Source organism: Nesoenas mayeri (genome assembly GCF_963082525.1).
Source record: "Nesoenas mayeri genome assembly, chromosome: 6".
Taxonomy (NCBI): Eukaryota; Metazoa; Chordata; class Aves; order Columbiformes; family Columbidae; genus Nesoenas; species Nesoenas mayeri.
The window spans coordinates 37027636-37042528 of NC_137545.1; the positions used below are offsets into that span (position 1 = coordinate 37027636).

Below are 14893 nucleotides of genomic sequence, written 5' to 3' on the forward strand. Positions count from 1 at the left end.
ATGACCATGAGCCAGCACTGTGCCCTTGTGGCCAGGAAGGCCAATGGCATCCTGGGATGTATTAGAAGGGGGGTGGTTAGTAGATCGAGAGAGGTCCTCCTTCCCCTCTACTCTGCCCTGGTGAGACCCCATCTGGAATATTGTGTCCAGTTCTGGGCCCCTCAGTTCAAGAAGGACAAGGAACTGCTGGAGAGGGTCCAGCGTAGGGCAACCAAGATGATTAAGGGAGTGGAGCATCTCCCTTATGAGGAAAGGCTGAGGGAGCTGGGTCTCTTTAGTTTGGAGAAGAGGAGATTGAGGGGTGACCTTATTAATGTTTATAAATATATTAAAGGTGAGTGCCATGAGGATGGAGCTAGGCTCTTCTCATTGGCAAACAATGATAGGACAAGAGGCAATGGGATCAAGCTGGAACACAAGAGGTTCCACTTAAATTTGAGAAAAAACTTCTTCTCAGTAAGGGTGACAGAGCACTGGAACAGGCTGCCCAGGGGGGTTGTGGAGTCTCCTTCTCTGGAGACATTCAAGACCCACCTGGACATGTTCCTGTGCAACCTCACTTAGGCGTTCCTGCTCCAGCAGGGGGATTGGACTAGATGATCTTTTGAGGTCCCTTCCAATCCAGAACATACTGTGATACTGTGATACTGTGAAGAGCTGACCTCTGTCTCAAAAGGGTTTTATCTCCTGTATTCATTATAATGAATGAATATCTGAATGTGACTTTTGGTTGCAAATTTGCAAGGTTGAAATAGTATTGAATTGCAAAAAGTCTTCTTAAGCTTTTCTCGCACAAAGCAGTTTTACCTTGCAGTGACTTACCCATCAGCTGATGCCTTATTTAAGCCATATAAAGGCACAATAGAAGGGCAGTGAGAGAGCTGCCAGTGACCAGCTGGAAGTAGAATAGAATGATTCATTTTCATGTGATTGTTTTACAGGTTGAAAATTGGTGTCCTCGTTTACCTTGGAGAGCAAAAAATCCTAATGAAGAAACTGATCAAAAAACAGTGGTAAGAACAATGTTAAAACATGAGAAATAATTTAACAGTTGTGATTCATGCAAAACATCCTGAAACCCTGTGCCACAAAATGCTGACAAGACTAGAATTTACCATTTTTATTTCTCAGCTCCGCAAAACTGAAGGGAAACGTCCTTGACTGTGTGTATGCAGCTCATCATGTTTTTTCTCCAGTCTTTGTATCGCACTGCAGTCTTGGTGGTAGATTTTCCTTAAAACATTTATGTGTTTAAATTTATGAAATGCTGTACAAAGATACTGAGTGAAATTACAAATCCATAGACTGTTCACCAGTTTTAAGTGACGTTTCTTCCTTCATGGTATAATAAAAGACTTAATTGTATTGGGAAGATTCATAATATGCGTGAACCTTCAACATACTGTCCTGATTTTATAGTGTGTTTTAGAGATACTTCAACCTCATTTTGAAGCACATGAACAAAACTAAATATTTTCTGACAGAATAAATACATCATGAAACATTGCAAACATATTCTGGGGCTACCAAATACTTCTAATAAAAATAATTTATGTGGCTTAGAAATGTCTATTTAAAACTTAAATATTTGAATTGAAATCCCAACTTGTCTTTATTAATAGCATTAGGGGTGCTGTTTGGAGCGGTTGCTTTGTCTGTTTTTGTTTTTAATGAGGAATGTAAAGCACAGAGTTCACATTTGAGAAGTTTTGTCACTTCTGGAAAGTCCAATATTTGAAGTATAATATTTTGAGGGTTTTTTAATGCTTTAATTAAAGGCTGAGATTCGTATCAACTTCGATAATCTCTACAAAATGATGTCAAGACACGAGGAATTTAGGTGGATGATGTTACGTATCAGACGGATGGCTGATACTTGGATTGAAGCAATTAAGTCACTTGCAGAAAAACAGAATTTGGAGAAAAGAAAACGAAAAAAGGTAAATGAAAACATTTTTCATTCCTACCACTTGCAGTCCTATAGGCTCATTTAAGTTCCTTGTTCCTAAAGTAATTTCAAAGTGGAAATACCAAATATGTCTAAAAGGCTGGTGTTTATACTTCTACCTCCTTTCAAGAAGTATTTCACTCTTTGAAATTATTGTTACAATGGGTATTTGCATCACAAATAGTTTTACTTACTTTCCATGAGTCAATGTTTCAGTAAGTTTTTTAACCTCTTTTATTTTGGATAGAGAGTATACAGAAGTTTCTAAAGGGAGAAACTGTGAATTTACTTCAAGCTGATGCAAACAGAGTGTTTTACAGTCATAGAAAACAACAATTGTACATCATCTTTGTCCAAAACTGGGGCTTTTAAATAGCATATTTTTTGTTTGGATTTGAGTAGACCTCAAATTGGCCACTACTTTGGATTGAATCAGTTTAGACCTCTTGTAATGAGTTCAGTTTAAAAATAGTGAGATTCTTGAACTGAAAAGTTGGGGGCTTGTTTTATTTTGTTTATTAATTACCTCAACCAGTTAAGATAAAGCCGAAAATTGTCAACACAGCAACAGTTTCTCTTCCCAGCTTGCTCTCAGGGAGCGGGTTCTGACTGACAGCAGGACGATGTGCAGGCCATGCACTCATGTCTCTCCCATCTCTCAGGCTGCAGCTCAGCTCCCTGCTCGAGATTCTCAGTCCTCACATAAGGACTGGTCCTCATGTTGCCACTCTAATGTTTGTCACGTAGTGCAGCCCTTGAGAAGGCTCACCCCCTGTCAAGGAGCAGCCCTTCTCTTTGAAGCAGCCCTCCAGCCTGTTTTATTAAAGAAATATAACATCTAAGAATCCATAAACTCAAGAATAAGCAGAAGTGGTACTGCCCTGCGTGGGCAGTTTTGATGGGATGCTCTACTGCTTAGTCTTTACTTTTAAAAGTCCTTTGAGGTTGCTGTTAGAGCAGGATGATTTTGTTTTAATATGTCCAGTTCAGCTCTGGGAGCTGCAGCATATTAGAATAAAATGGTTGCTTGAATTTTGCTGCTTTTTAAAGAGTGATGGAAAAGGTTTTTGATGTTTGGGGTTTTTATGCCTGGTACTGTATATACCCACACTCAAATAACAGCCCAGGTATGTGGCAAAGTGTTTGGAATTCCACTTCTGTGCTTCATTGCAAAGGCAAGCACAGATTTCGAGGAACTATAGAGGAAACTCTCCTCCAGTGGCAACGGAGACGGGAGGTTGGGAGAGCGTCCTGTTACCCTTATGCCGTCCATCCAAGTTCTCAATGGCTTGTTCACAAGTTTAATTACTGATATGGTGGCAGGCAATACCGCAAAACAATGCAGTAACATTCTTATACCTACTGTTCTAGAAATCCATTACAAAATTAAATAATCGTGAGAGGAGTATTTGAGTTTTTTGGTTGGTTTTTTGTTTGGGTTTTTTTTTGGCTGTAGTTGGAATTTAATAGAAAGAAAAAGCACAGTGAGGTAAGCTAGTTGCATATTTAATGTCCACAGCTCTAACATATGGCTTTCCTTTCCAGATTCTTGTTCATCTGGGGCTTTTGACAAAAGAATCTGGATTCAAGATTGCAGAAAATGCGTTTAGCGGTGGCCCGCTTGGTGAATTAGTCCAGTGGAGTGATTTAATTACATCTCTCTACTTACTGGGCCATGACATCAGGATTTCAGCTTCACTGGCAGAGCTCAAGGAGTAAGGAGATTACTTTCACTTTTGAAACTGGAATGCAAAAAAAGAATTGTAAACTCTCGATGCTTCTATTAGCAGTATATAATTTCTTGAGGCATAAAATGAAAATGATAATTCACTAAACAGACGATAAGATTATTTTAATGAGCTAAGTATATGTGCTATGAAAAGCATAATGTGTTTTCATTGTAGCTTCAGGCTCCTGAGACTTCATAAATGGAAGTTGTAAAATTCAAACTAAGCTGCTTATTCTTTAACATTCCAAGTGCCTTAACCAGCTGCAATAGGAAATGTTACAGCCTAGCCTGTGTCCTCTTCTTCGGTTTCTGCTGTTCTTCAATGAGTATTGGATTTTAAAATAACGGTTTAAATCCTTTAAACACATCACTTTTGATGTAGTTCATTACTTACGTTAGGTTGAATTTCTACCTCATTTGTCTTTGTCTTGCTATGCAAGACAGTATTAGGCATACATTCAGTATTAGGCATACAACATCTGTTTTAAGTTTGAGCACATGCATTTTTTTCTGTACCTCTCATTTTTTTATAACAAATATGACCACATCATTTTATAGAGAGTTCTTACACTATAAAGCTGTTAATAGAAATCAGGAATTATTTCAAATAATTTCAAGCACACTATTTTGAAGCATTCCAACCATATTACTCTCCTGTTTAAACTAGATGAGGTTTTTGGTGAAAATGAGCTCTTTACTGATATATAAACAGTTATTTAATAAATGCTGATCTTCTTTAGCATTTTGATGTTCTCACATGATTCCTGATTTGGAAAAGGGCATGACGGGTGTAAATAGCATTACAGCATCTATTTAAGATATTTGGAAAGTAATACTTTTCCATATTCCTTCTTTCTTTGTTTAGGATTATGAAGAAGGTTGTAGGTAACAGATCTGGCTGCCCTACTCTGGGGGATAAAGTTGTAGAACTCATTTACATTGATATTGTCGGACTCACCCAGTTTAAGAAAACGCTTGGTCCATCATGGGTGCATTACCAGTAAGTATAACACTTATTTGACCTCCTAACTGCTTTGTTAAACAGCTGTTGTTGAATAATACATGTCAAAATACTCAGGTGGGTACATCCATGTGAATTTGAATTGATCGAAAAGTAAAAATGTGGTTCTGTTGTCTTTCACTCTTAGGAATATAGGGGCTATTGCCTGTTTGTTGCTTCCCATCTTTATCTCCCCCAGCAAATTTGGCATTCTTGGATTCAAACATTTTTAATCTTAATGAATTATATTACATTGAGGCCTGATCTTTGCATTTCTTTCCCTCCCTCCTTTACATTCCCCACCTCCCCATACTTTTTGTTCTGTACATTAGTAGATGAGCTGAGAGATTATTGGTTTTTGGTGTTTAGTTGAAATACCAAAGGCATGTTTGCCTTGTCAGGGTTTACAGCCATACTGAATTGAAGATTGTGGAGATTTATCTATTCGAACAACAGCAATGCCATTTTTTCTGTTCCATTCCTTAAGATACTGGGCAGAGAGTTGTCTTCAGGGGCAAGCATAAAGAAGAAACCTGCTGGTAACTGCAGTTGTTGCTTCTGTAATCTTTAAACATCTTCCCACTAGAAAGGGAAGATGATAGCCACAAGAAATTACTTCGTACAGCCTTCTTAGTGTCTGCAGTTTTAGAACCGCATTTCTTTTTGTCAATAACTTCAAATCAGCAAGCATCCCATGTGTTGTACAAATACGTATCAGCATGAAATAAAACCAAATCTAAATTACTGACTTTGATTTTTCTATGCCTAATCAAATTAGCTGTTTCATGATCTGTAAAGTCCAGTCAATTGCCTTTGAAGGAAGGCATTGAAAGGTGTTCACTGCAGGCAGAAAAATTGTTTTCTCTCTATCTCATTATTTTCTAGAGCATTGTATCTTTTCAGTGTAATTTTAAATGAGAGTACTGCGATCAGCGTTGCAGATTAGATTAGTCCTAATCTCTTTTATGAAGCAGAGGAGTAAACGGATATTCAGGTTTTTAGGAGCCTGCTAATAAAGATAATCCCATTTTCCACTGAGCTACAGTTGGTTGTCTGTCTGCCAGATGTAATTGTCACCAGGCAATCACATACAGCATTCTGGTCAGGATATAAAACCATTTATAAATTTAAATTGTTTCTTCCCTTTTGCTTTCCATTTCTTATTTGGTATATTCTGTAATGAAGACATGGAAATACACCATGTCATTGAGATCATTAGATTAGCTCTTCAAGTTTTCTTGCTTATTTCACAAGTTATTAAATCTTAAACTGTCAATCTGGTTTTCATCGATTCCTAATCTGTGGTAATGACTGACTTTTTCTGGTTTAGGAGAGTAGAATTAAATTTAGCTCTAAATAAATAACTTAAGCTAGTATAGGAGTTTTTATGAGGCTTTTGAGGAGAAAAAAAATACTTAATATATCTCTTCTACAACACTGGATTCCATCGGATGGAAGGGGATCCCATCTATTCCATACCCTTGCTTAAAAGTAAATCAGATGTGTTTGTCCTTCTTGAGAGATTTTTGCCTAATCTTTTACTGAAGACTCCAAAAGGTGTCTCAGCCATTGTTTTATATTGTTAAGCTTTTCTTTAAAGTATTTTTCTTGGCCTGACTTCTTGAAAACTGCTTGTTACTGCCTATTATGGGCAAATAAAAGGGGAATAAATTACTTCTTTCCCCTGTCTGCCAACCTCTAGAACATCTTATATACTGAATTTTCCTTCAGTTTGCTTTTCTTCAAAATAAATCCAGGGGTTTGGATTGTTCCTTATAATTGAAGTTTTGTAGATCTTCCATCAAACTTACTGCATTTATTGGCAATCTTTCTAATGACCTGATACTGTTCCTCAAGTTCAGTGTGACAAAACAGAGTCTGGACACTACCAGAATTTCTTAGAGGAGAAGAAATAATTCATAGCGTCATGCAAGCTATCTCCTATTTGAGGATCCCTCTGCAATCATTTTTTTTTCTTAGCATCATGAGTTATCTCATAAATTTTGTGATCAAAATATTTTTAAGTTAAAAGTAATAAGTCCAGTGTGAGAGCATAATTCTATGTTTTTGTTTAATTCATTCCAGTAAAATAAACATTATCGCAAATCAAAGTGCCTTATCGCCCTTGTTCTTTACAAACTTTACTTTCTCACTCAGTTGTATTTAACGTCAGGAGGAATAATTCTTTGTCTTGACAGAATTGTTTTGCTTTATGCCATATAGTTTTTCAGCAGACATGCTAGTCAATTCAGGCTGGTTTATGCAGACCAGACTCAATTACAAATAAAAACTTGTTTATTCACTTCAGATTGGAATACACTGGTAAAATACACCTATGTCTTCAGAAGGGTCTCATGATAAGAGTGCTGTTTATAATCTTTGTGAGTGAACGTGAGCACTGAGTAAATTTTGGTAATTGCAAATCAGGTTTCTAGAACTGCTGGCTCAAAAGAGTGACCCTGCAGCTCTGAGAGCCAAGTATTTCTCAACAACTGAAATACCGGTTTGTGCATCTGAGATCTGTAGCACCGATGCCTCTTGCTAGTACAGGCTTTATCTCTGGTGTAGTTTGTGCTGTAAAATCCACGAATATAGCAAAACAGATCTCATTTTTGGGTGCACTTTATTTTCAAGCAGAAGAATGCCTGAACCTGCTGTATTTTTCAGTTCTGAAGCGTAGATATTTGAATTCTGTTTATGTGCAATGAAGCAACATAAAAATTAGTAGCTTAATATAGTTTGAGGGGTGCAGCTCATTGCTTCTGTTAGCACCCGCATCCTCCATACAGCACATAAGATTCTGGTAATTTTTGCATTTTTCTAGTCTCTCTAGCAATGACTCATTCCCATATGCCAAAAATCCAACTGGTGTTATTCTTGAAATAAATTAACATGACAGCTATCGTGAAAAATGAGCAACATTCCTGCTTCTTACATGTTCTCTAGAATACATCTGTTCTAGGAGAATTATTTTCTGACTAAGTTTTAACATTTTTTAAATGCAAGTACTGAGTGGCCTGAAAGTTAATGTGTTCATCTGCCAGGATTTCTGTGGACAGATCTGAGCTGCTCGTGATCTGGACATAAGCCAAACCAGGCTGGAGTCTGTGTATCTGCACCAGCACGTTGCTGTGCCCCAGCTCCATGCACCTACACAGCTTCCAAACCACAACTGGTTATGTTTTGGCCAGCTCGCTCCCAAGACAATGCCTGCAGCCACTGGTCTATATATACCCCTTATTCAACTATTTATGCTGGACAGCATTGCTTGTGCACATGAAAATTAAGTGTATGTCAGTAGAGTAAAATTAGAACCTCGGGTGGGAGGATATGAATCAACGTGTCTAAATACTTCCACCAGGACGGTCCAGATTGTGCTTATGCCCAATATTTATGGAAAAACAGTAACTTTAAAAATTCTGCTAACCCTAGGTTACTTTTGTCAACATTTTTTTAGATGTCCCAAAATTATCATTTCTAGCATATTAGAAGAAAGAAGGCTTTTATATAGAAGTTTCTATAAGCAGTTTGCTACCCAGCAATCCTCTTTTTAATTAGTCATTTAATAGACTAATCAGTCTGACCCCAATTCCAAGCATGCTGGAATTATCTGCAGCTTCCTGCTAAAGCCAGGTGACACTTTAGGACAGAGGCACCAACTGAGTGAAAAACTAAACCATACTAAATTAACATTTTTATTTTAAAAATATCCCTGTTTAAAAAACCACTGGTTTACCATTTTCAAAATTAATTATTTCACTTTAGAAATGCTAAAACATTATCAAAGTTTTGTTTTAAAATAGTTTGATTGAAAGAAATTGAAACCACTTAGTGAAACAAATGGAGAATATAGTGCTTGGGCAGGTAGCTGAGGTGTTCCTACGGATGTTAAAACATCAGTTCAGCAAAACTGGCATTAATTACATTCATTTCAAAGTTTTAAATCTTTACCAGTTCTTTTCTGCAGCATTTTGGGGATTAGGTTCACCACTTTAACCTTCGATCTCTTGTACCATTTCTGCATACACTTGCATTTTCTGCTGCAATCTTTTTCTCTTTACTGACTGACTTTATGCCAGAATCATATAAATATTTTTGTTTTCCCCATTTCCTGGTTTAGTTCAGTTTCTGATGTGTCACCTTTCCTGTCCTGCTTCAGAGACCCTGTGTGTATTGGAGAAAGTTACACATATCCTTGTGAACAATTAGTGCTACATACCTTACATCTGAAAACAGGAAAAAGAAAAAGGGAGGAAACAAAGCACTTTGAGATGATCACATGCAATATAGTGCTCCTTACATATCAAATTTGACAAACTCCGGTAATGTTGCAGGTTTTAGTAGCATTCACCCCTTTTTCATTCCCTTGTACTCAAGTACCTGGCCAAAAGCTGCGTGTTTGATAAGAATTTTGCTTTAAGACTTGCCAGGAAATAAGAGGGCTTTTATTACTGAATGATTCATCAGTGCAGAAGTTGTTTTGGTCCTGCTGGAGTATTTTGTGTGATGCAGAGATAATTGCTACTGTTGTAAAATATTTTCATTGAGAACAGTTGACATAAAACACTGCACAGAAACTGATCTGTCAGCTTTGTTGTTGGGTGAATCATAATGTGTTGTGTATTTTGACTTTCTATTTGCTTGAAAGATCTCTGTGAAGATTAAAAAAAAGAGTAAATTTACTCTATATCTACTTTCAAATACAAAGGTGGTATTTCATATGAGAATTGAGTTGCTGTTGTTTTATGCTGTTTCCCAATTTAATGGATAGTTTGGAGAAAGAAGCAACATATAAGAAATATGTAAATATATTTTTGGGACCAAATGCTTTCATCTTTTAAAGCTGACAAAGAGTTGGAGCTAAGTTCTGTCACATTTTAAAGCCAAAATGCTGATGTTTTACTGAACAGAATGTATATGGAATTCAGGCATGGGAAACGTTGAAGACTGCAAAATATCACCATTTTTAACACTAACTTTTGAAGTTACTTCCCCTCTCTGCCTGTGAAATCATGTCCCTTCCTTAGGAATACAAGCCCAGTGATACAATGTGCAATGATACGAGGTCATGTCATTTTAACACAGAGGCACATGATGTAGGAACTTATTCTGTGTAACTCTTTTCAGAAAATGTTGTTTGTGGAAGGCTAAAGAACAATAGAATCAGCAGCTTTGGAGCTGTATAATCTGATTCATTTGCGGTGGAGCTCATGGTCAGTATGACAGCCACAAAGTTCCTGTCCAAGCCATATCAAAGGTTTGGCAGGCTGCATTTTGGAAACATATCTCCCCAATCTGTAGGCTAGAATGTATGCCCTTTTCTTCATAATGAGCCTTTTTCTGCCTTTCATGTACTTATGGGCTATTTTTTGAGAAGAACCACTTGTAAATGAAGGAATTTTTTTTCAAGGAATTAATAAGACTTTAAATAAAGGACTTTGTGAATCTTTCATTCCAGACCCTTTGTAATCTAATGCCAGGGTTTCTCTCAGTTGTATACTGGTTGTTGCAGATACTTGACTTCTATATTGTTTCTTAAAAAGTCTGTGACAACATCTTTCATAAAGAAATAAATGGTCTGTCTGACTGGAAATGTTCAGCAAATTAAACTGCCTTCAGTGCTTCTCTTGGAGGTCTAGTTGACCCAAAAGGCAGCACTTGGAAACCAAATACAATTGTCTAAAGACAAAGTAGTATTGTGCTGTGATGTTGGCCTGTGGCCCTTGACTGTTGCATTGGTTTTGTAGTAATGGCTGAGAATATCAGAAAATAGGTGAAGAATCCTCTCTTCTTCTGCCTGAATTCTACTTCAGAGCCCCACGAATGTAGGTGACCACAGTAACATTCCCATAAGCTCTACTTGGATGTTAAAGCATAACTTCATTCTGTAAGAACAAAGAAACCCAAAATAAGCTCCAGGGTTGCTATTTGAATGTCTGTTATATCCTTGAATTTGCTGATCATTATGTCTTTGTGAATGTCCTATGAACAGAAATGTTTGAAATGAAAATGTACCTTCCGTTTAGAAATCATCCACAGTTGCAAACAAAACCAAAACACATCTTCTTAATTATAATAACTATGTCTTTATACACACATGCTTATATATAATATGCAAGTATATCAGCAGTAATTCTTTTTTCTTTTAGGTGCATGCTAAGAGTTCTGGATTCCTTTGGAACTGAACCAGAGTTTAACCATGCCCATTATGCCCAGTCTAAAGGCCATAAGACACCATGGGGAAAGTGGAACCTTAATCCACAGCAGTTTTATACAATGTTCCGTAAGTATCCCAGTGTTTGTAAATAATTTGGAGATTTATAAAGGAATGCTGTCATTTAGAAGAATTTTTGTATTTTGAAAGACAAGTTCATGGTTTAATAGAATGCAACTGATAAATGGGCAGAATAACAAATGTCAATAAGTGTTTGCAGACTATGCAAAGGCTGTATCTTGCTTTCACCCCACACTCAGAAAAGAACAGCATCAATACAAACAATGGTAGGGAACTTTATTCTCAGGGTACCTGTGAAAAGTGGTAATTGGCTTTTCCTTCAAGTTGGTTTTTGTTAATTTTGCCTCTCTGCTGTGGAGAAATAGGTTTTTAAGGAGCTAGATTGCATTTTTATAAATTGTGCTCTTGTGTTTCATCACATTAAACTGAACCTTGTGACTATGTTGCATTTCTGCTTTTTTCCCCAACAATTGGGCAACACAATTCCTTTCCTATTTCTTTGCATTTAAGATTAATAAACTAGCACTCAGCAAAAATAATTTTTGTCTTTTATTTTTTTTTGTGGATTTCTTAAAATTTTCACCTAGCTTGTTTTCATGCCGTCAGCATTCATCCTGAGGTGAGCTGAGCTGCATTTACAAAGCTATTGAAAAACACATAGTAGATTTCAGCATTATCATAGATCTTTGCAGCATTATTAAATATCTAAACCAAAACCAAAATAAATTGGGTCCGATTAAATGATTATAGAGACCTGCTCCAGCCCTAGTCTTTGACTGTATGGCACAAGGATCTTTCTCCTGCTTGTTGTAGTAGTGGCTCAAGTTTGTTATCTCTGGAAGGTGCAGAAGGATTCACCACCAGCCAGCTAGAGGGTAAGTGAGGCTTAGGAAAGAGGAAGGCACATGCTGTTGTGTGCAGCAACTTCTCAGCCCAAGCCTGTAGAGAAACACTTGCCGGTCACCAGCCTGACGTGCTGAGTTTGGTGGTGGACCCTGTCTGAGACCAAAGTCAAGGCATGCACTCTGCTTTCTCATCAGATTTCATAGTCAAGTCTTTCAAACTTTTCTGCTTTTCACAGCAGAATTGTACATGCTGCTGTCTGCTTGACACGCTTTTGATTTCAGTTGCCCTGTAAAATTCTTGAGAGAGGCAGATTTTGTCTGTCAACATTTGCTGTGCAAGTTTTTCCAGAGAAATATAAGTGAAGGTTGTTCAAAAGATGAAAGGCTGCATTCACAGTTGTTTTGAAGCAAGTTTCAAAACGCGTTGTGGGGAAATGTGACTTGGAAGTGATTGCAGAGTTTGTGTCTGGACATTAGTAAGCAGAGCTTGTTCTGTATTCACCTAATTTGCTAGTATTTATTAGTTTATGACCTAAATGGAAAAGGAGCCAGAGACTCAGTCGTGCTGCATTTAAGTAGTTTGGCTAGTGGGAGATTTGTGTGTGAGGTCCTGGTCAAGATACCACCGAGGGTGATGATGCACTAGAGCAAAATAGTTGCACACTGGTGGCACAGCTGTGTGTGTGGACTCCAGGAAATGCAGAAGAAAATATTCTCTATAGAGAAGATCTCTGTTGTGGCAGTAAAGGCTACTGTTACGGTCTCTTGTTCAGAGTAAATCACTTCACAATGAATATTCAGAAGAATATGAGCATATCGGAATTTCAATAAATAATAATTCCTAGTTTTTACTACCGGAAGTGACTGCTGGATTTCCTTTGCAGGAAGAGCGGTAAATAGGTTGCAGGCAAACTCACTCTGAAGCAGGAGGGATTCCGGTGCTGCAGATTATTCAAGGGTTTTGCTGCTTTTTGTACCAGGTTCAGAGAGTCAATGTTCTGTGATATTTAAAGTTTAATTTTATTTTTAGTTCTCTGCTGCAGAGATAGCACCATCTTTGTGTGGTTGTGATTAAAAGTGCATGTTATGCATCAGTAAAGATCTTCTGACAGATTGGAACCCTGGACAGCTTCCCGAGCTCCAGACTCTATTATGTTTTGAGAACTCTGATTATAAGGGCAGAAAATTATTACTGAGCAACAAGCAAGCCATATTCAAACCTGTGGCGTATTACCAAATGCTTGACTGTTCTCTGAGCTTTCCAGAAGCATGAAGGAGGGGGATTACCCTTTTAATGCATTTTATTTCAATTCTTTTATGCAAAAAAACAGCAGTGGTACTTTTAAAACTGAATGTTCTCGCTTAAAAATCTGGGTGCTTCTTGTCAGTGGTGTTTGAGGCACTGGTTTCCACCAGTTCTAAGTGCTAACTTTAACAAAGCTTTATTTTTCTTTGGAGTGTGTACTGCCTTGCCTCTCCTTTGAATGCAGTCTCTCATCCAAAAATATGAAACGATGGAAAAATGCCCCTTTTCAGACATATTCGCAATGTGCCATTTGCTGTGCTAAATTCTAAAAAGTCCTTGGGTCAAAGTAAGTGCCTGGCTGTTGCTGAGGCATTTTTTTGTGAAAAAGAGTAATTGTCGTTTGAAAGACTAAATACAGTGGCAGAGGGAAGTGTACACTGCATGGTTTCTGTGGTGCACTGCTTTATCCATTCGGCTGTTATTCAGGAATCAAAAAACAAAACCTCATAACTGCAATAGAATGTTTTTGTGTGCCTGGGACACTGTCTTTGTTGTTTGGAGGGTTTTTTATTTTGGTTTTGTTGTTTGTTTGGGTTTGGGTTTTTTTTTGCAGGGGGTGGGCTAACTTTGCAAAGAGAAAACTGAGAATAAATGACACCTCCTTTGCATGCACTTTTTTTGTTTGGGTACTGGATTAATAATAATTTTGTCAACTTCAGTTGTCATTTTTTAATATTTTATGATAGATGTATCTGAGAGAATTAGGCAGTGAAATTTGTATTCTGATGTGCATAGTGTGACTGCGTAGGCTACTAATAGTGATTAGCATGGATACACAATACGCACTGAGATGGGTGGTTGGTGTTAGCTCTTCCAATACTGGAGGCGAACCTAAGAAATTTACTAAAATTTATTTATGACATTGAGCAACATAGAGCTTTGTTAACGAACATAAATCCAGGGGTTTTTTTTCAAATTATTGGTATTACATCTCTGAGATTGTCAAGCTAGATTTCTTCTGGTTCTCTTAAATAATAAAATAAAGCTCAGCACACAAAAAATCAGTATCATTGGCCTTGGTTCAGCTACAGAACTTCTATTGTCAGAAAGGAGCCAGAAGATAACTGCTTACTTCAGCAGACGTATGCTGCAGGATTTTAGATTGATAAGAACTATTCTTGATAATAAAGCAAGCAAATGTATCTCTCAGTATGAATGTGAAGGAAGCAATCTGATGAATAGTATGTTCTTTATACCTACTTTTCTGACAAAATTCATGCTTTTGTAACATTAACTGATACTGTAAAAGGTTTTGAATATGCTCCATTTCTTACAGCTCACACTCCGGATAACAGCTTCCTTGGATTTGTGGTAGAGCAGCATCTGAATTCCAGTGACATTAAGCACATTAATGACATCAAAAGGCAGAATCAATCTCTTGTTTATGGCAAAGTAGATAATTTCTGGAAGGTGAGTTTTCTTTACTCATATAATTGAGCAAATTTATTTTGATCAATACAATAAAGCATAACTCTAAATTTAGAAGTATAACTTCTCTCTGAACCTATTAAGTTCTTTTTGTGAGGAAAAAAAGCACATTTAAATAAATAAACTGAACATTCTGAAGTCTTTCTGATGAGGAAACTTCTGTCTAGATTGATGTGGATCCTTTGCTATTTATGTATGCTTTTCTCACACAATAAAAAAAATTTATATTCTTGATATCACAATAATTTTGTAAAATGCAGAAGCTGTTAAAATTAATAGGAAATTGAAAGTGTCGGAGGCTTTGTGAACTTTAATCAGGCATAAGCAAATATGTCTTTCAATTATTTCCTTTCTTCTATCTACAATCAAAACTGTGCTGCGTTTTGAACTGGAAATTGTGTT

General features: G+C 37.1%; 1 protein-coding gene across 1 annotated transcript in view; it reads left to right on the forward strand.

Moving 5' to 3' along the window:
- MGAT5 (alpha-1,6-mannosylglycoprotein 6-beta-N-acetylglucosaminyltransferase) overlaps nt 1-14893 on the forward strand; it is a gene marked incomplete at both ends in the record, with an annotated part of 73065 nt that overhangs the window by 30019 nt on the left and 28153 nt on the right. Inside the window, 6 exons of the mRNA XM_080346826.1 lie at nt 942-1013; nt 1779-1940; nt 3494-3663; nt 4543-4677; nt 10827-10960; nt 14340-14473. Of these exons, the coding sequence (XP_080202952.1) occupies nt 942-1013; nt 1779-1940; nt 3494-3663; nt 4543-4677; nt 10827-10960; nt 14340-14473 (807 nt within the window). The remainder of the gene's footprint in view (nt 1-941; nt 1014-1778; nt 1941-3493; nt 3664-4542; nt 4678-10826; nt 10961-14339; nt 14474-14893) is intronic.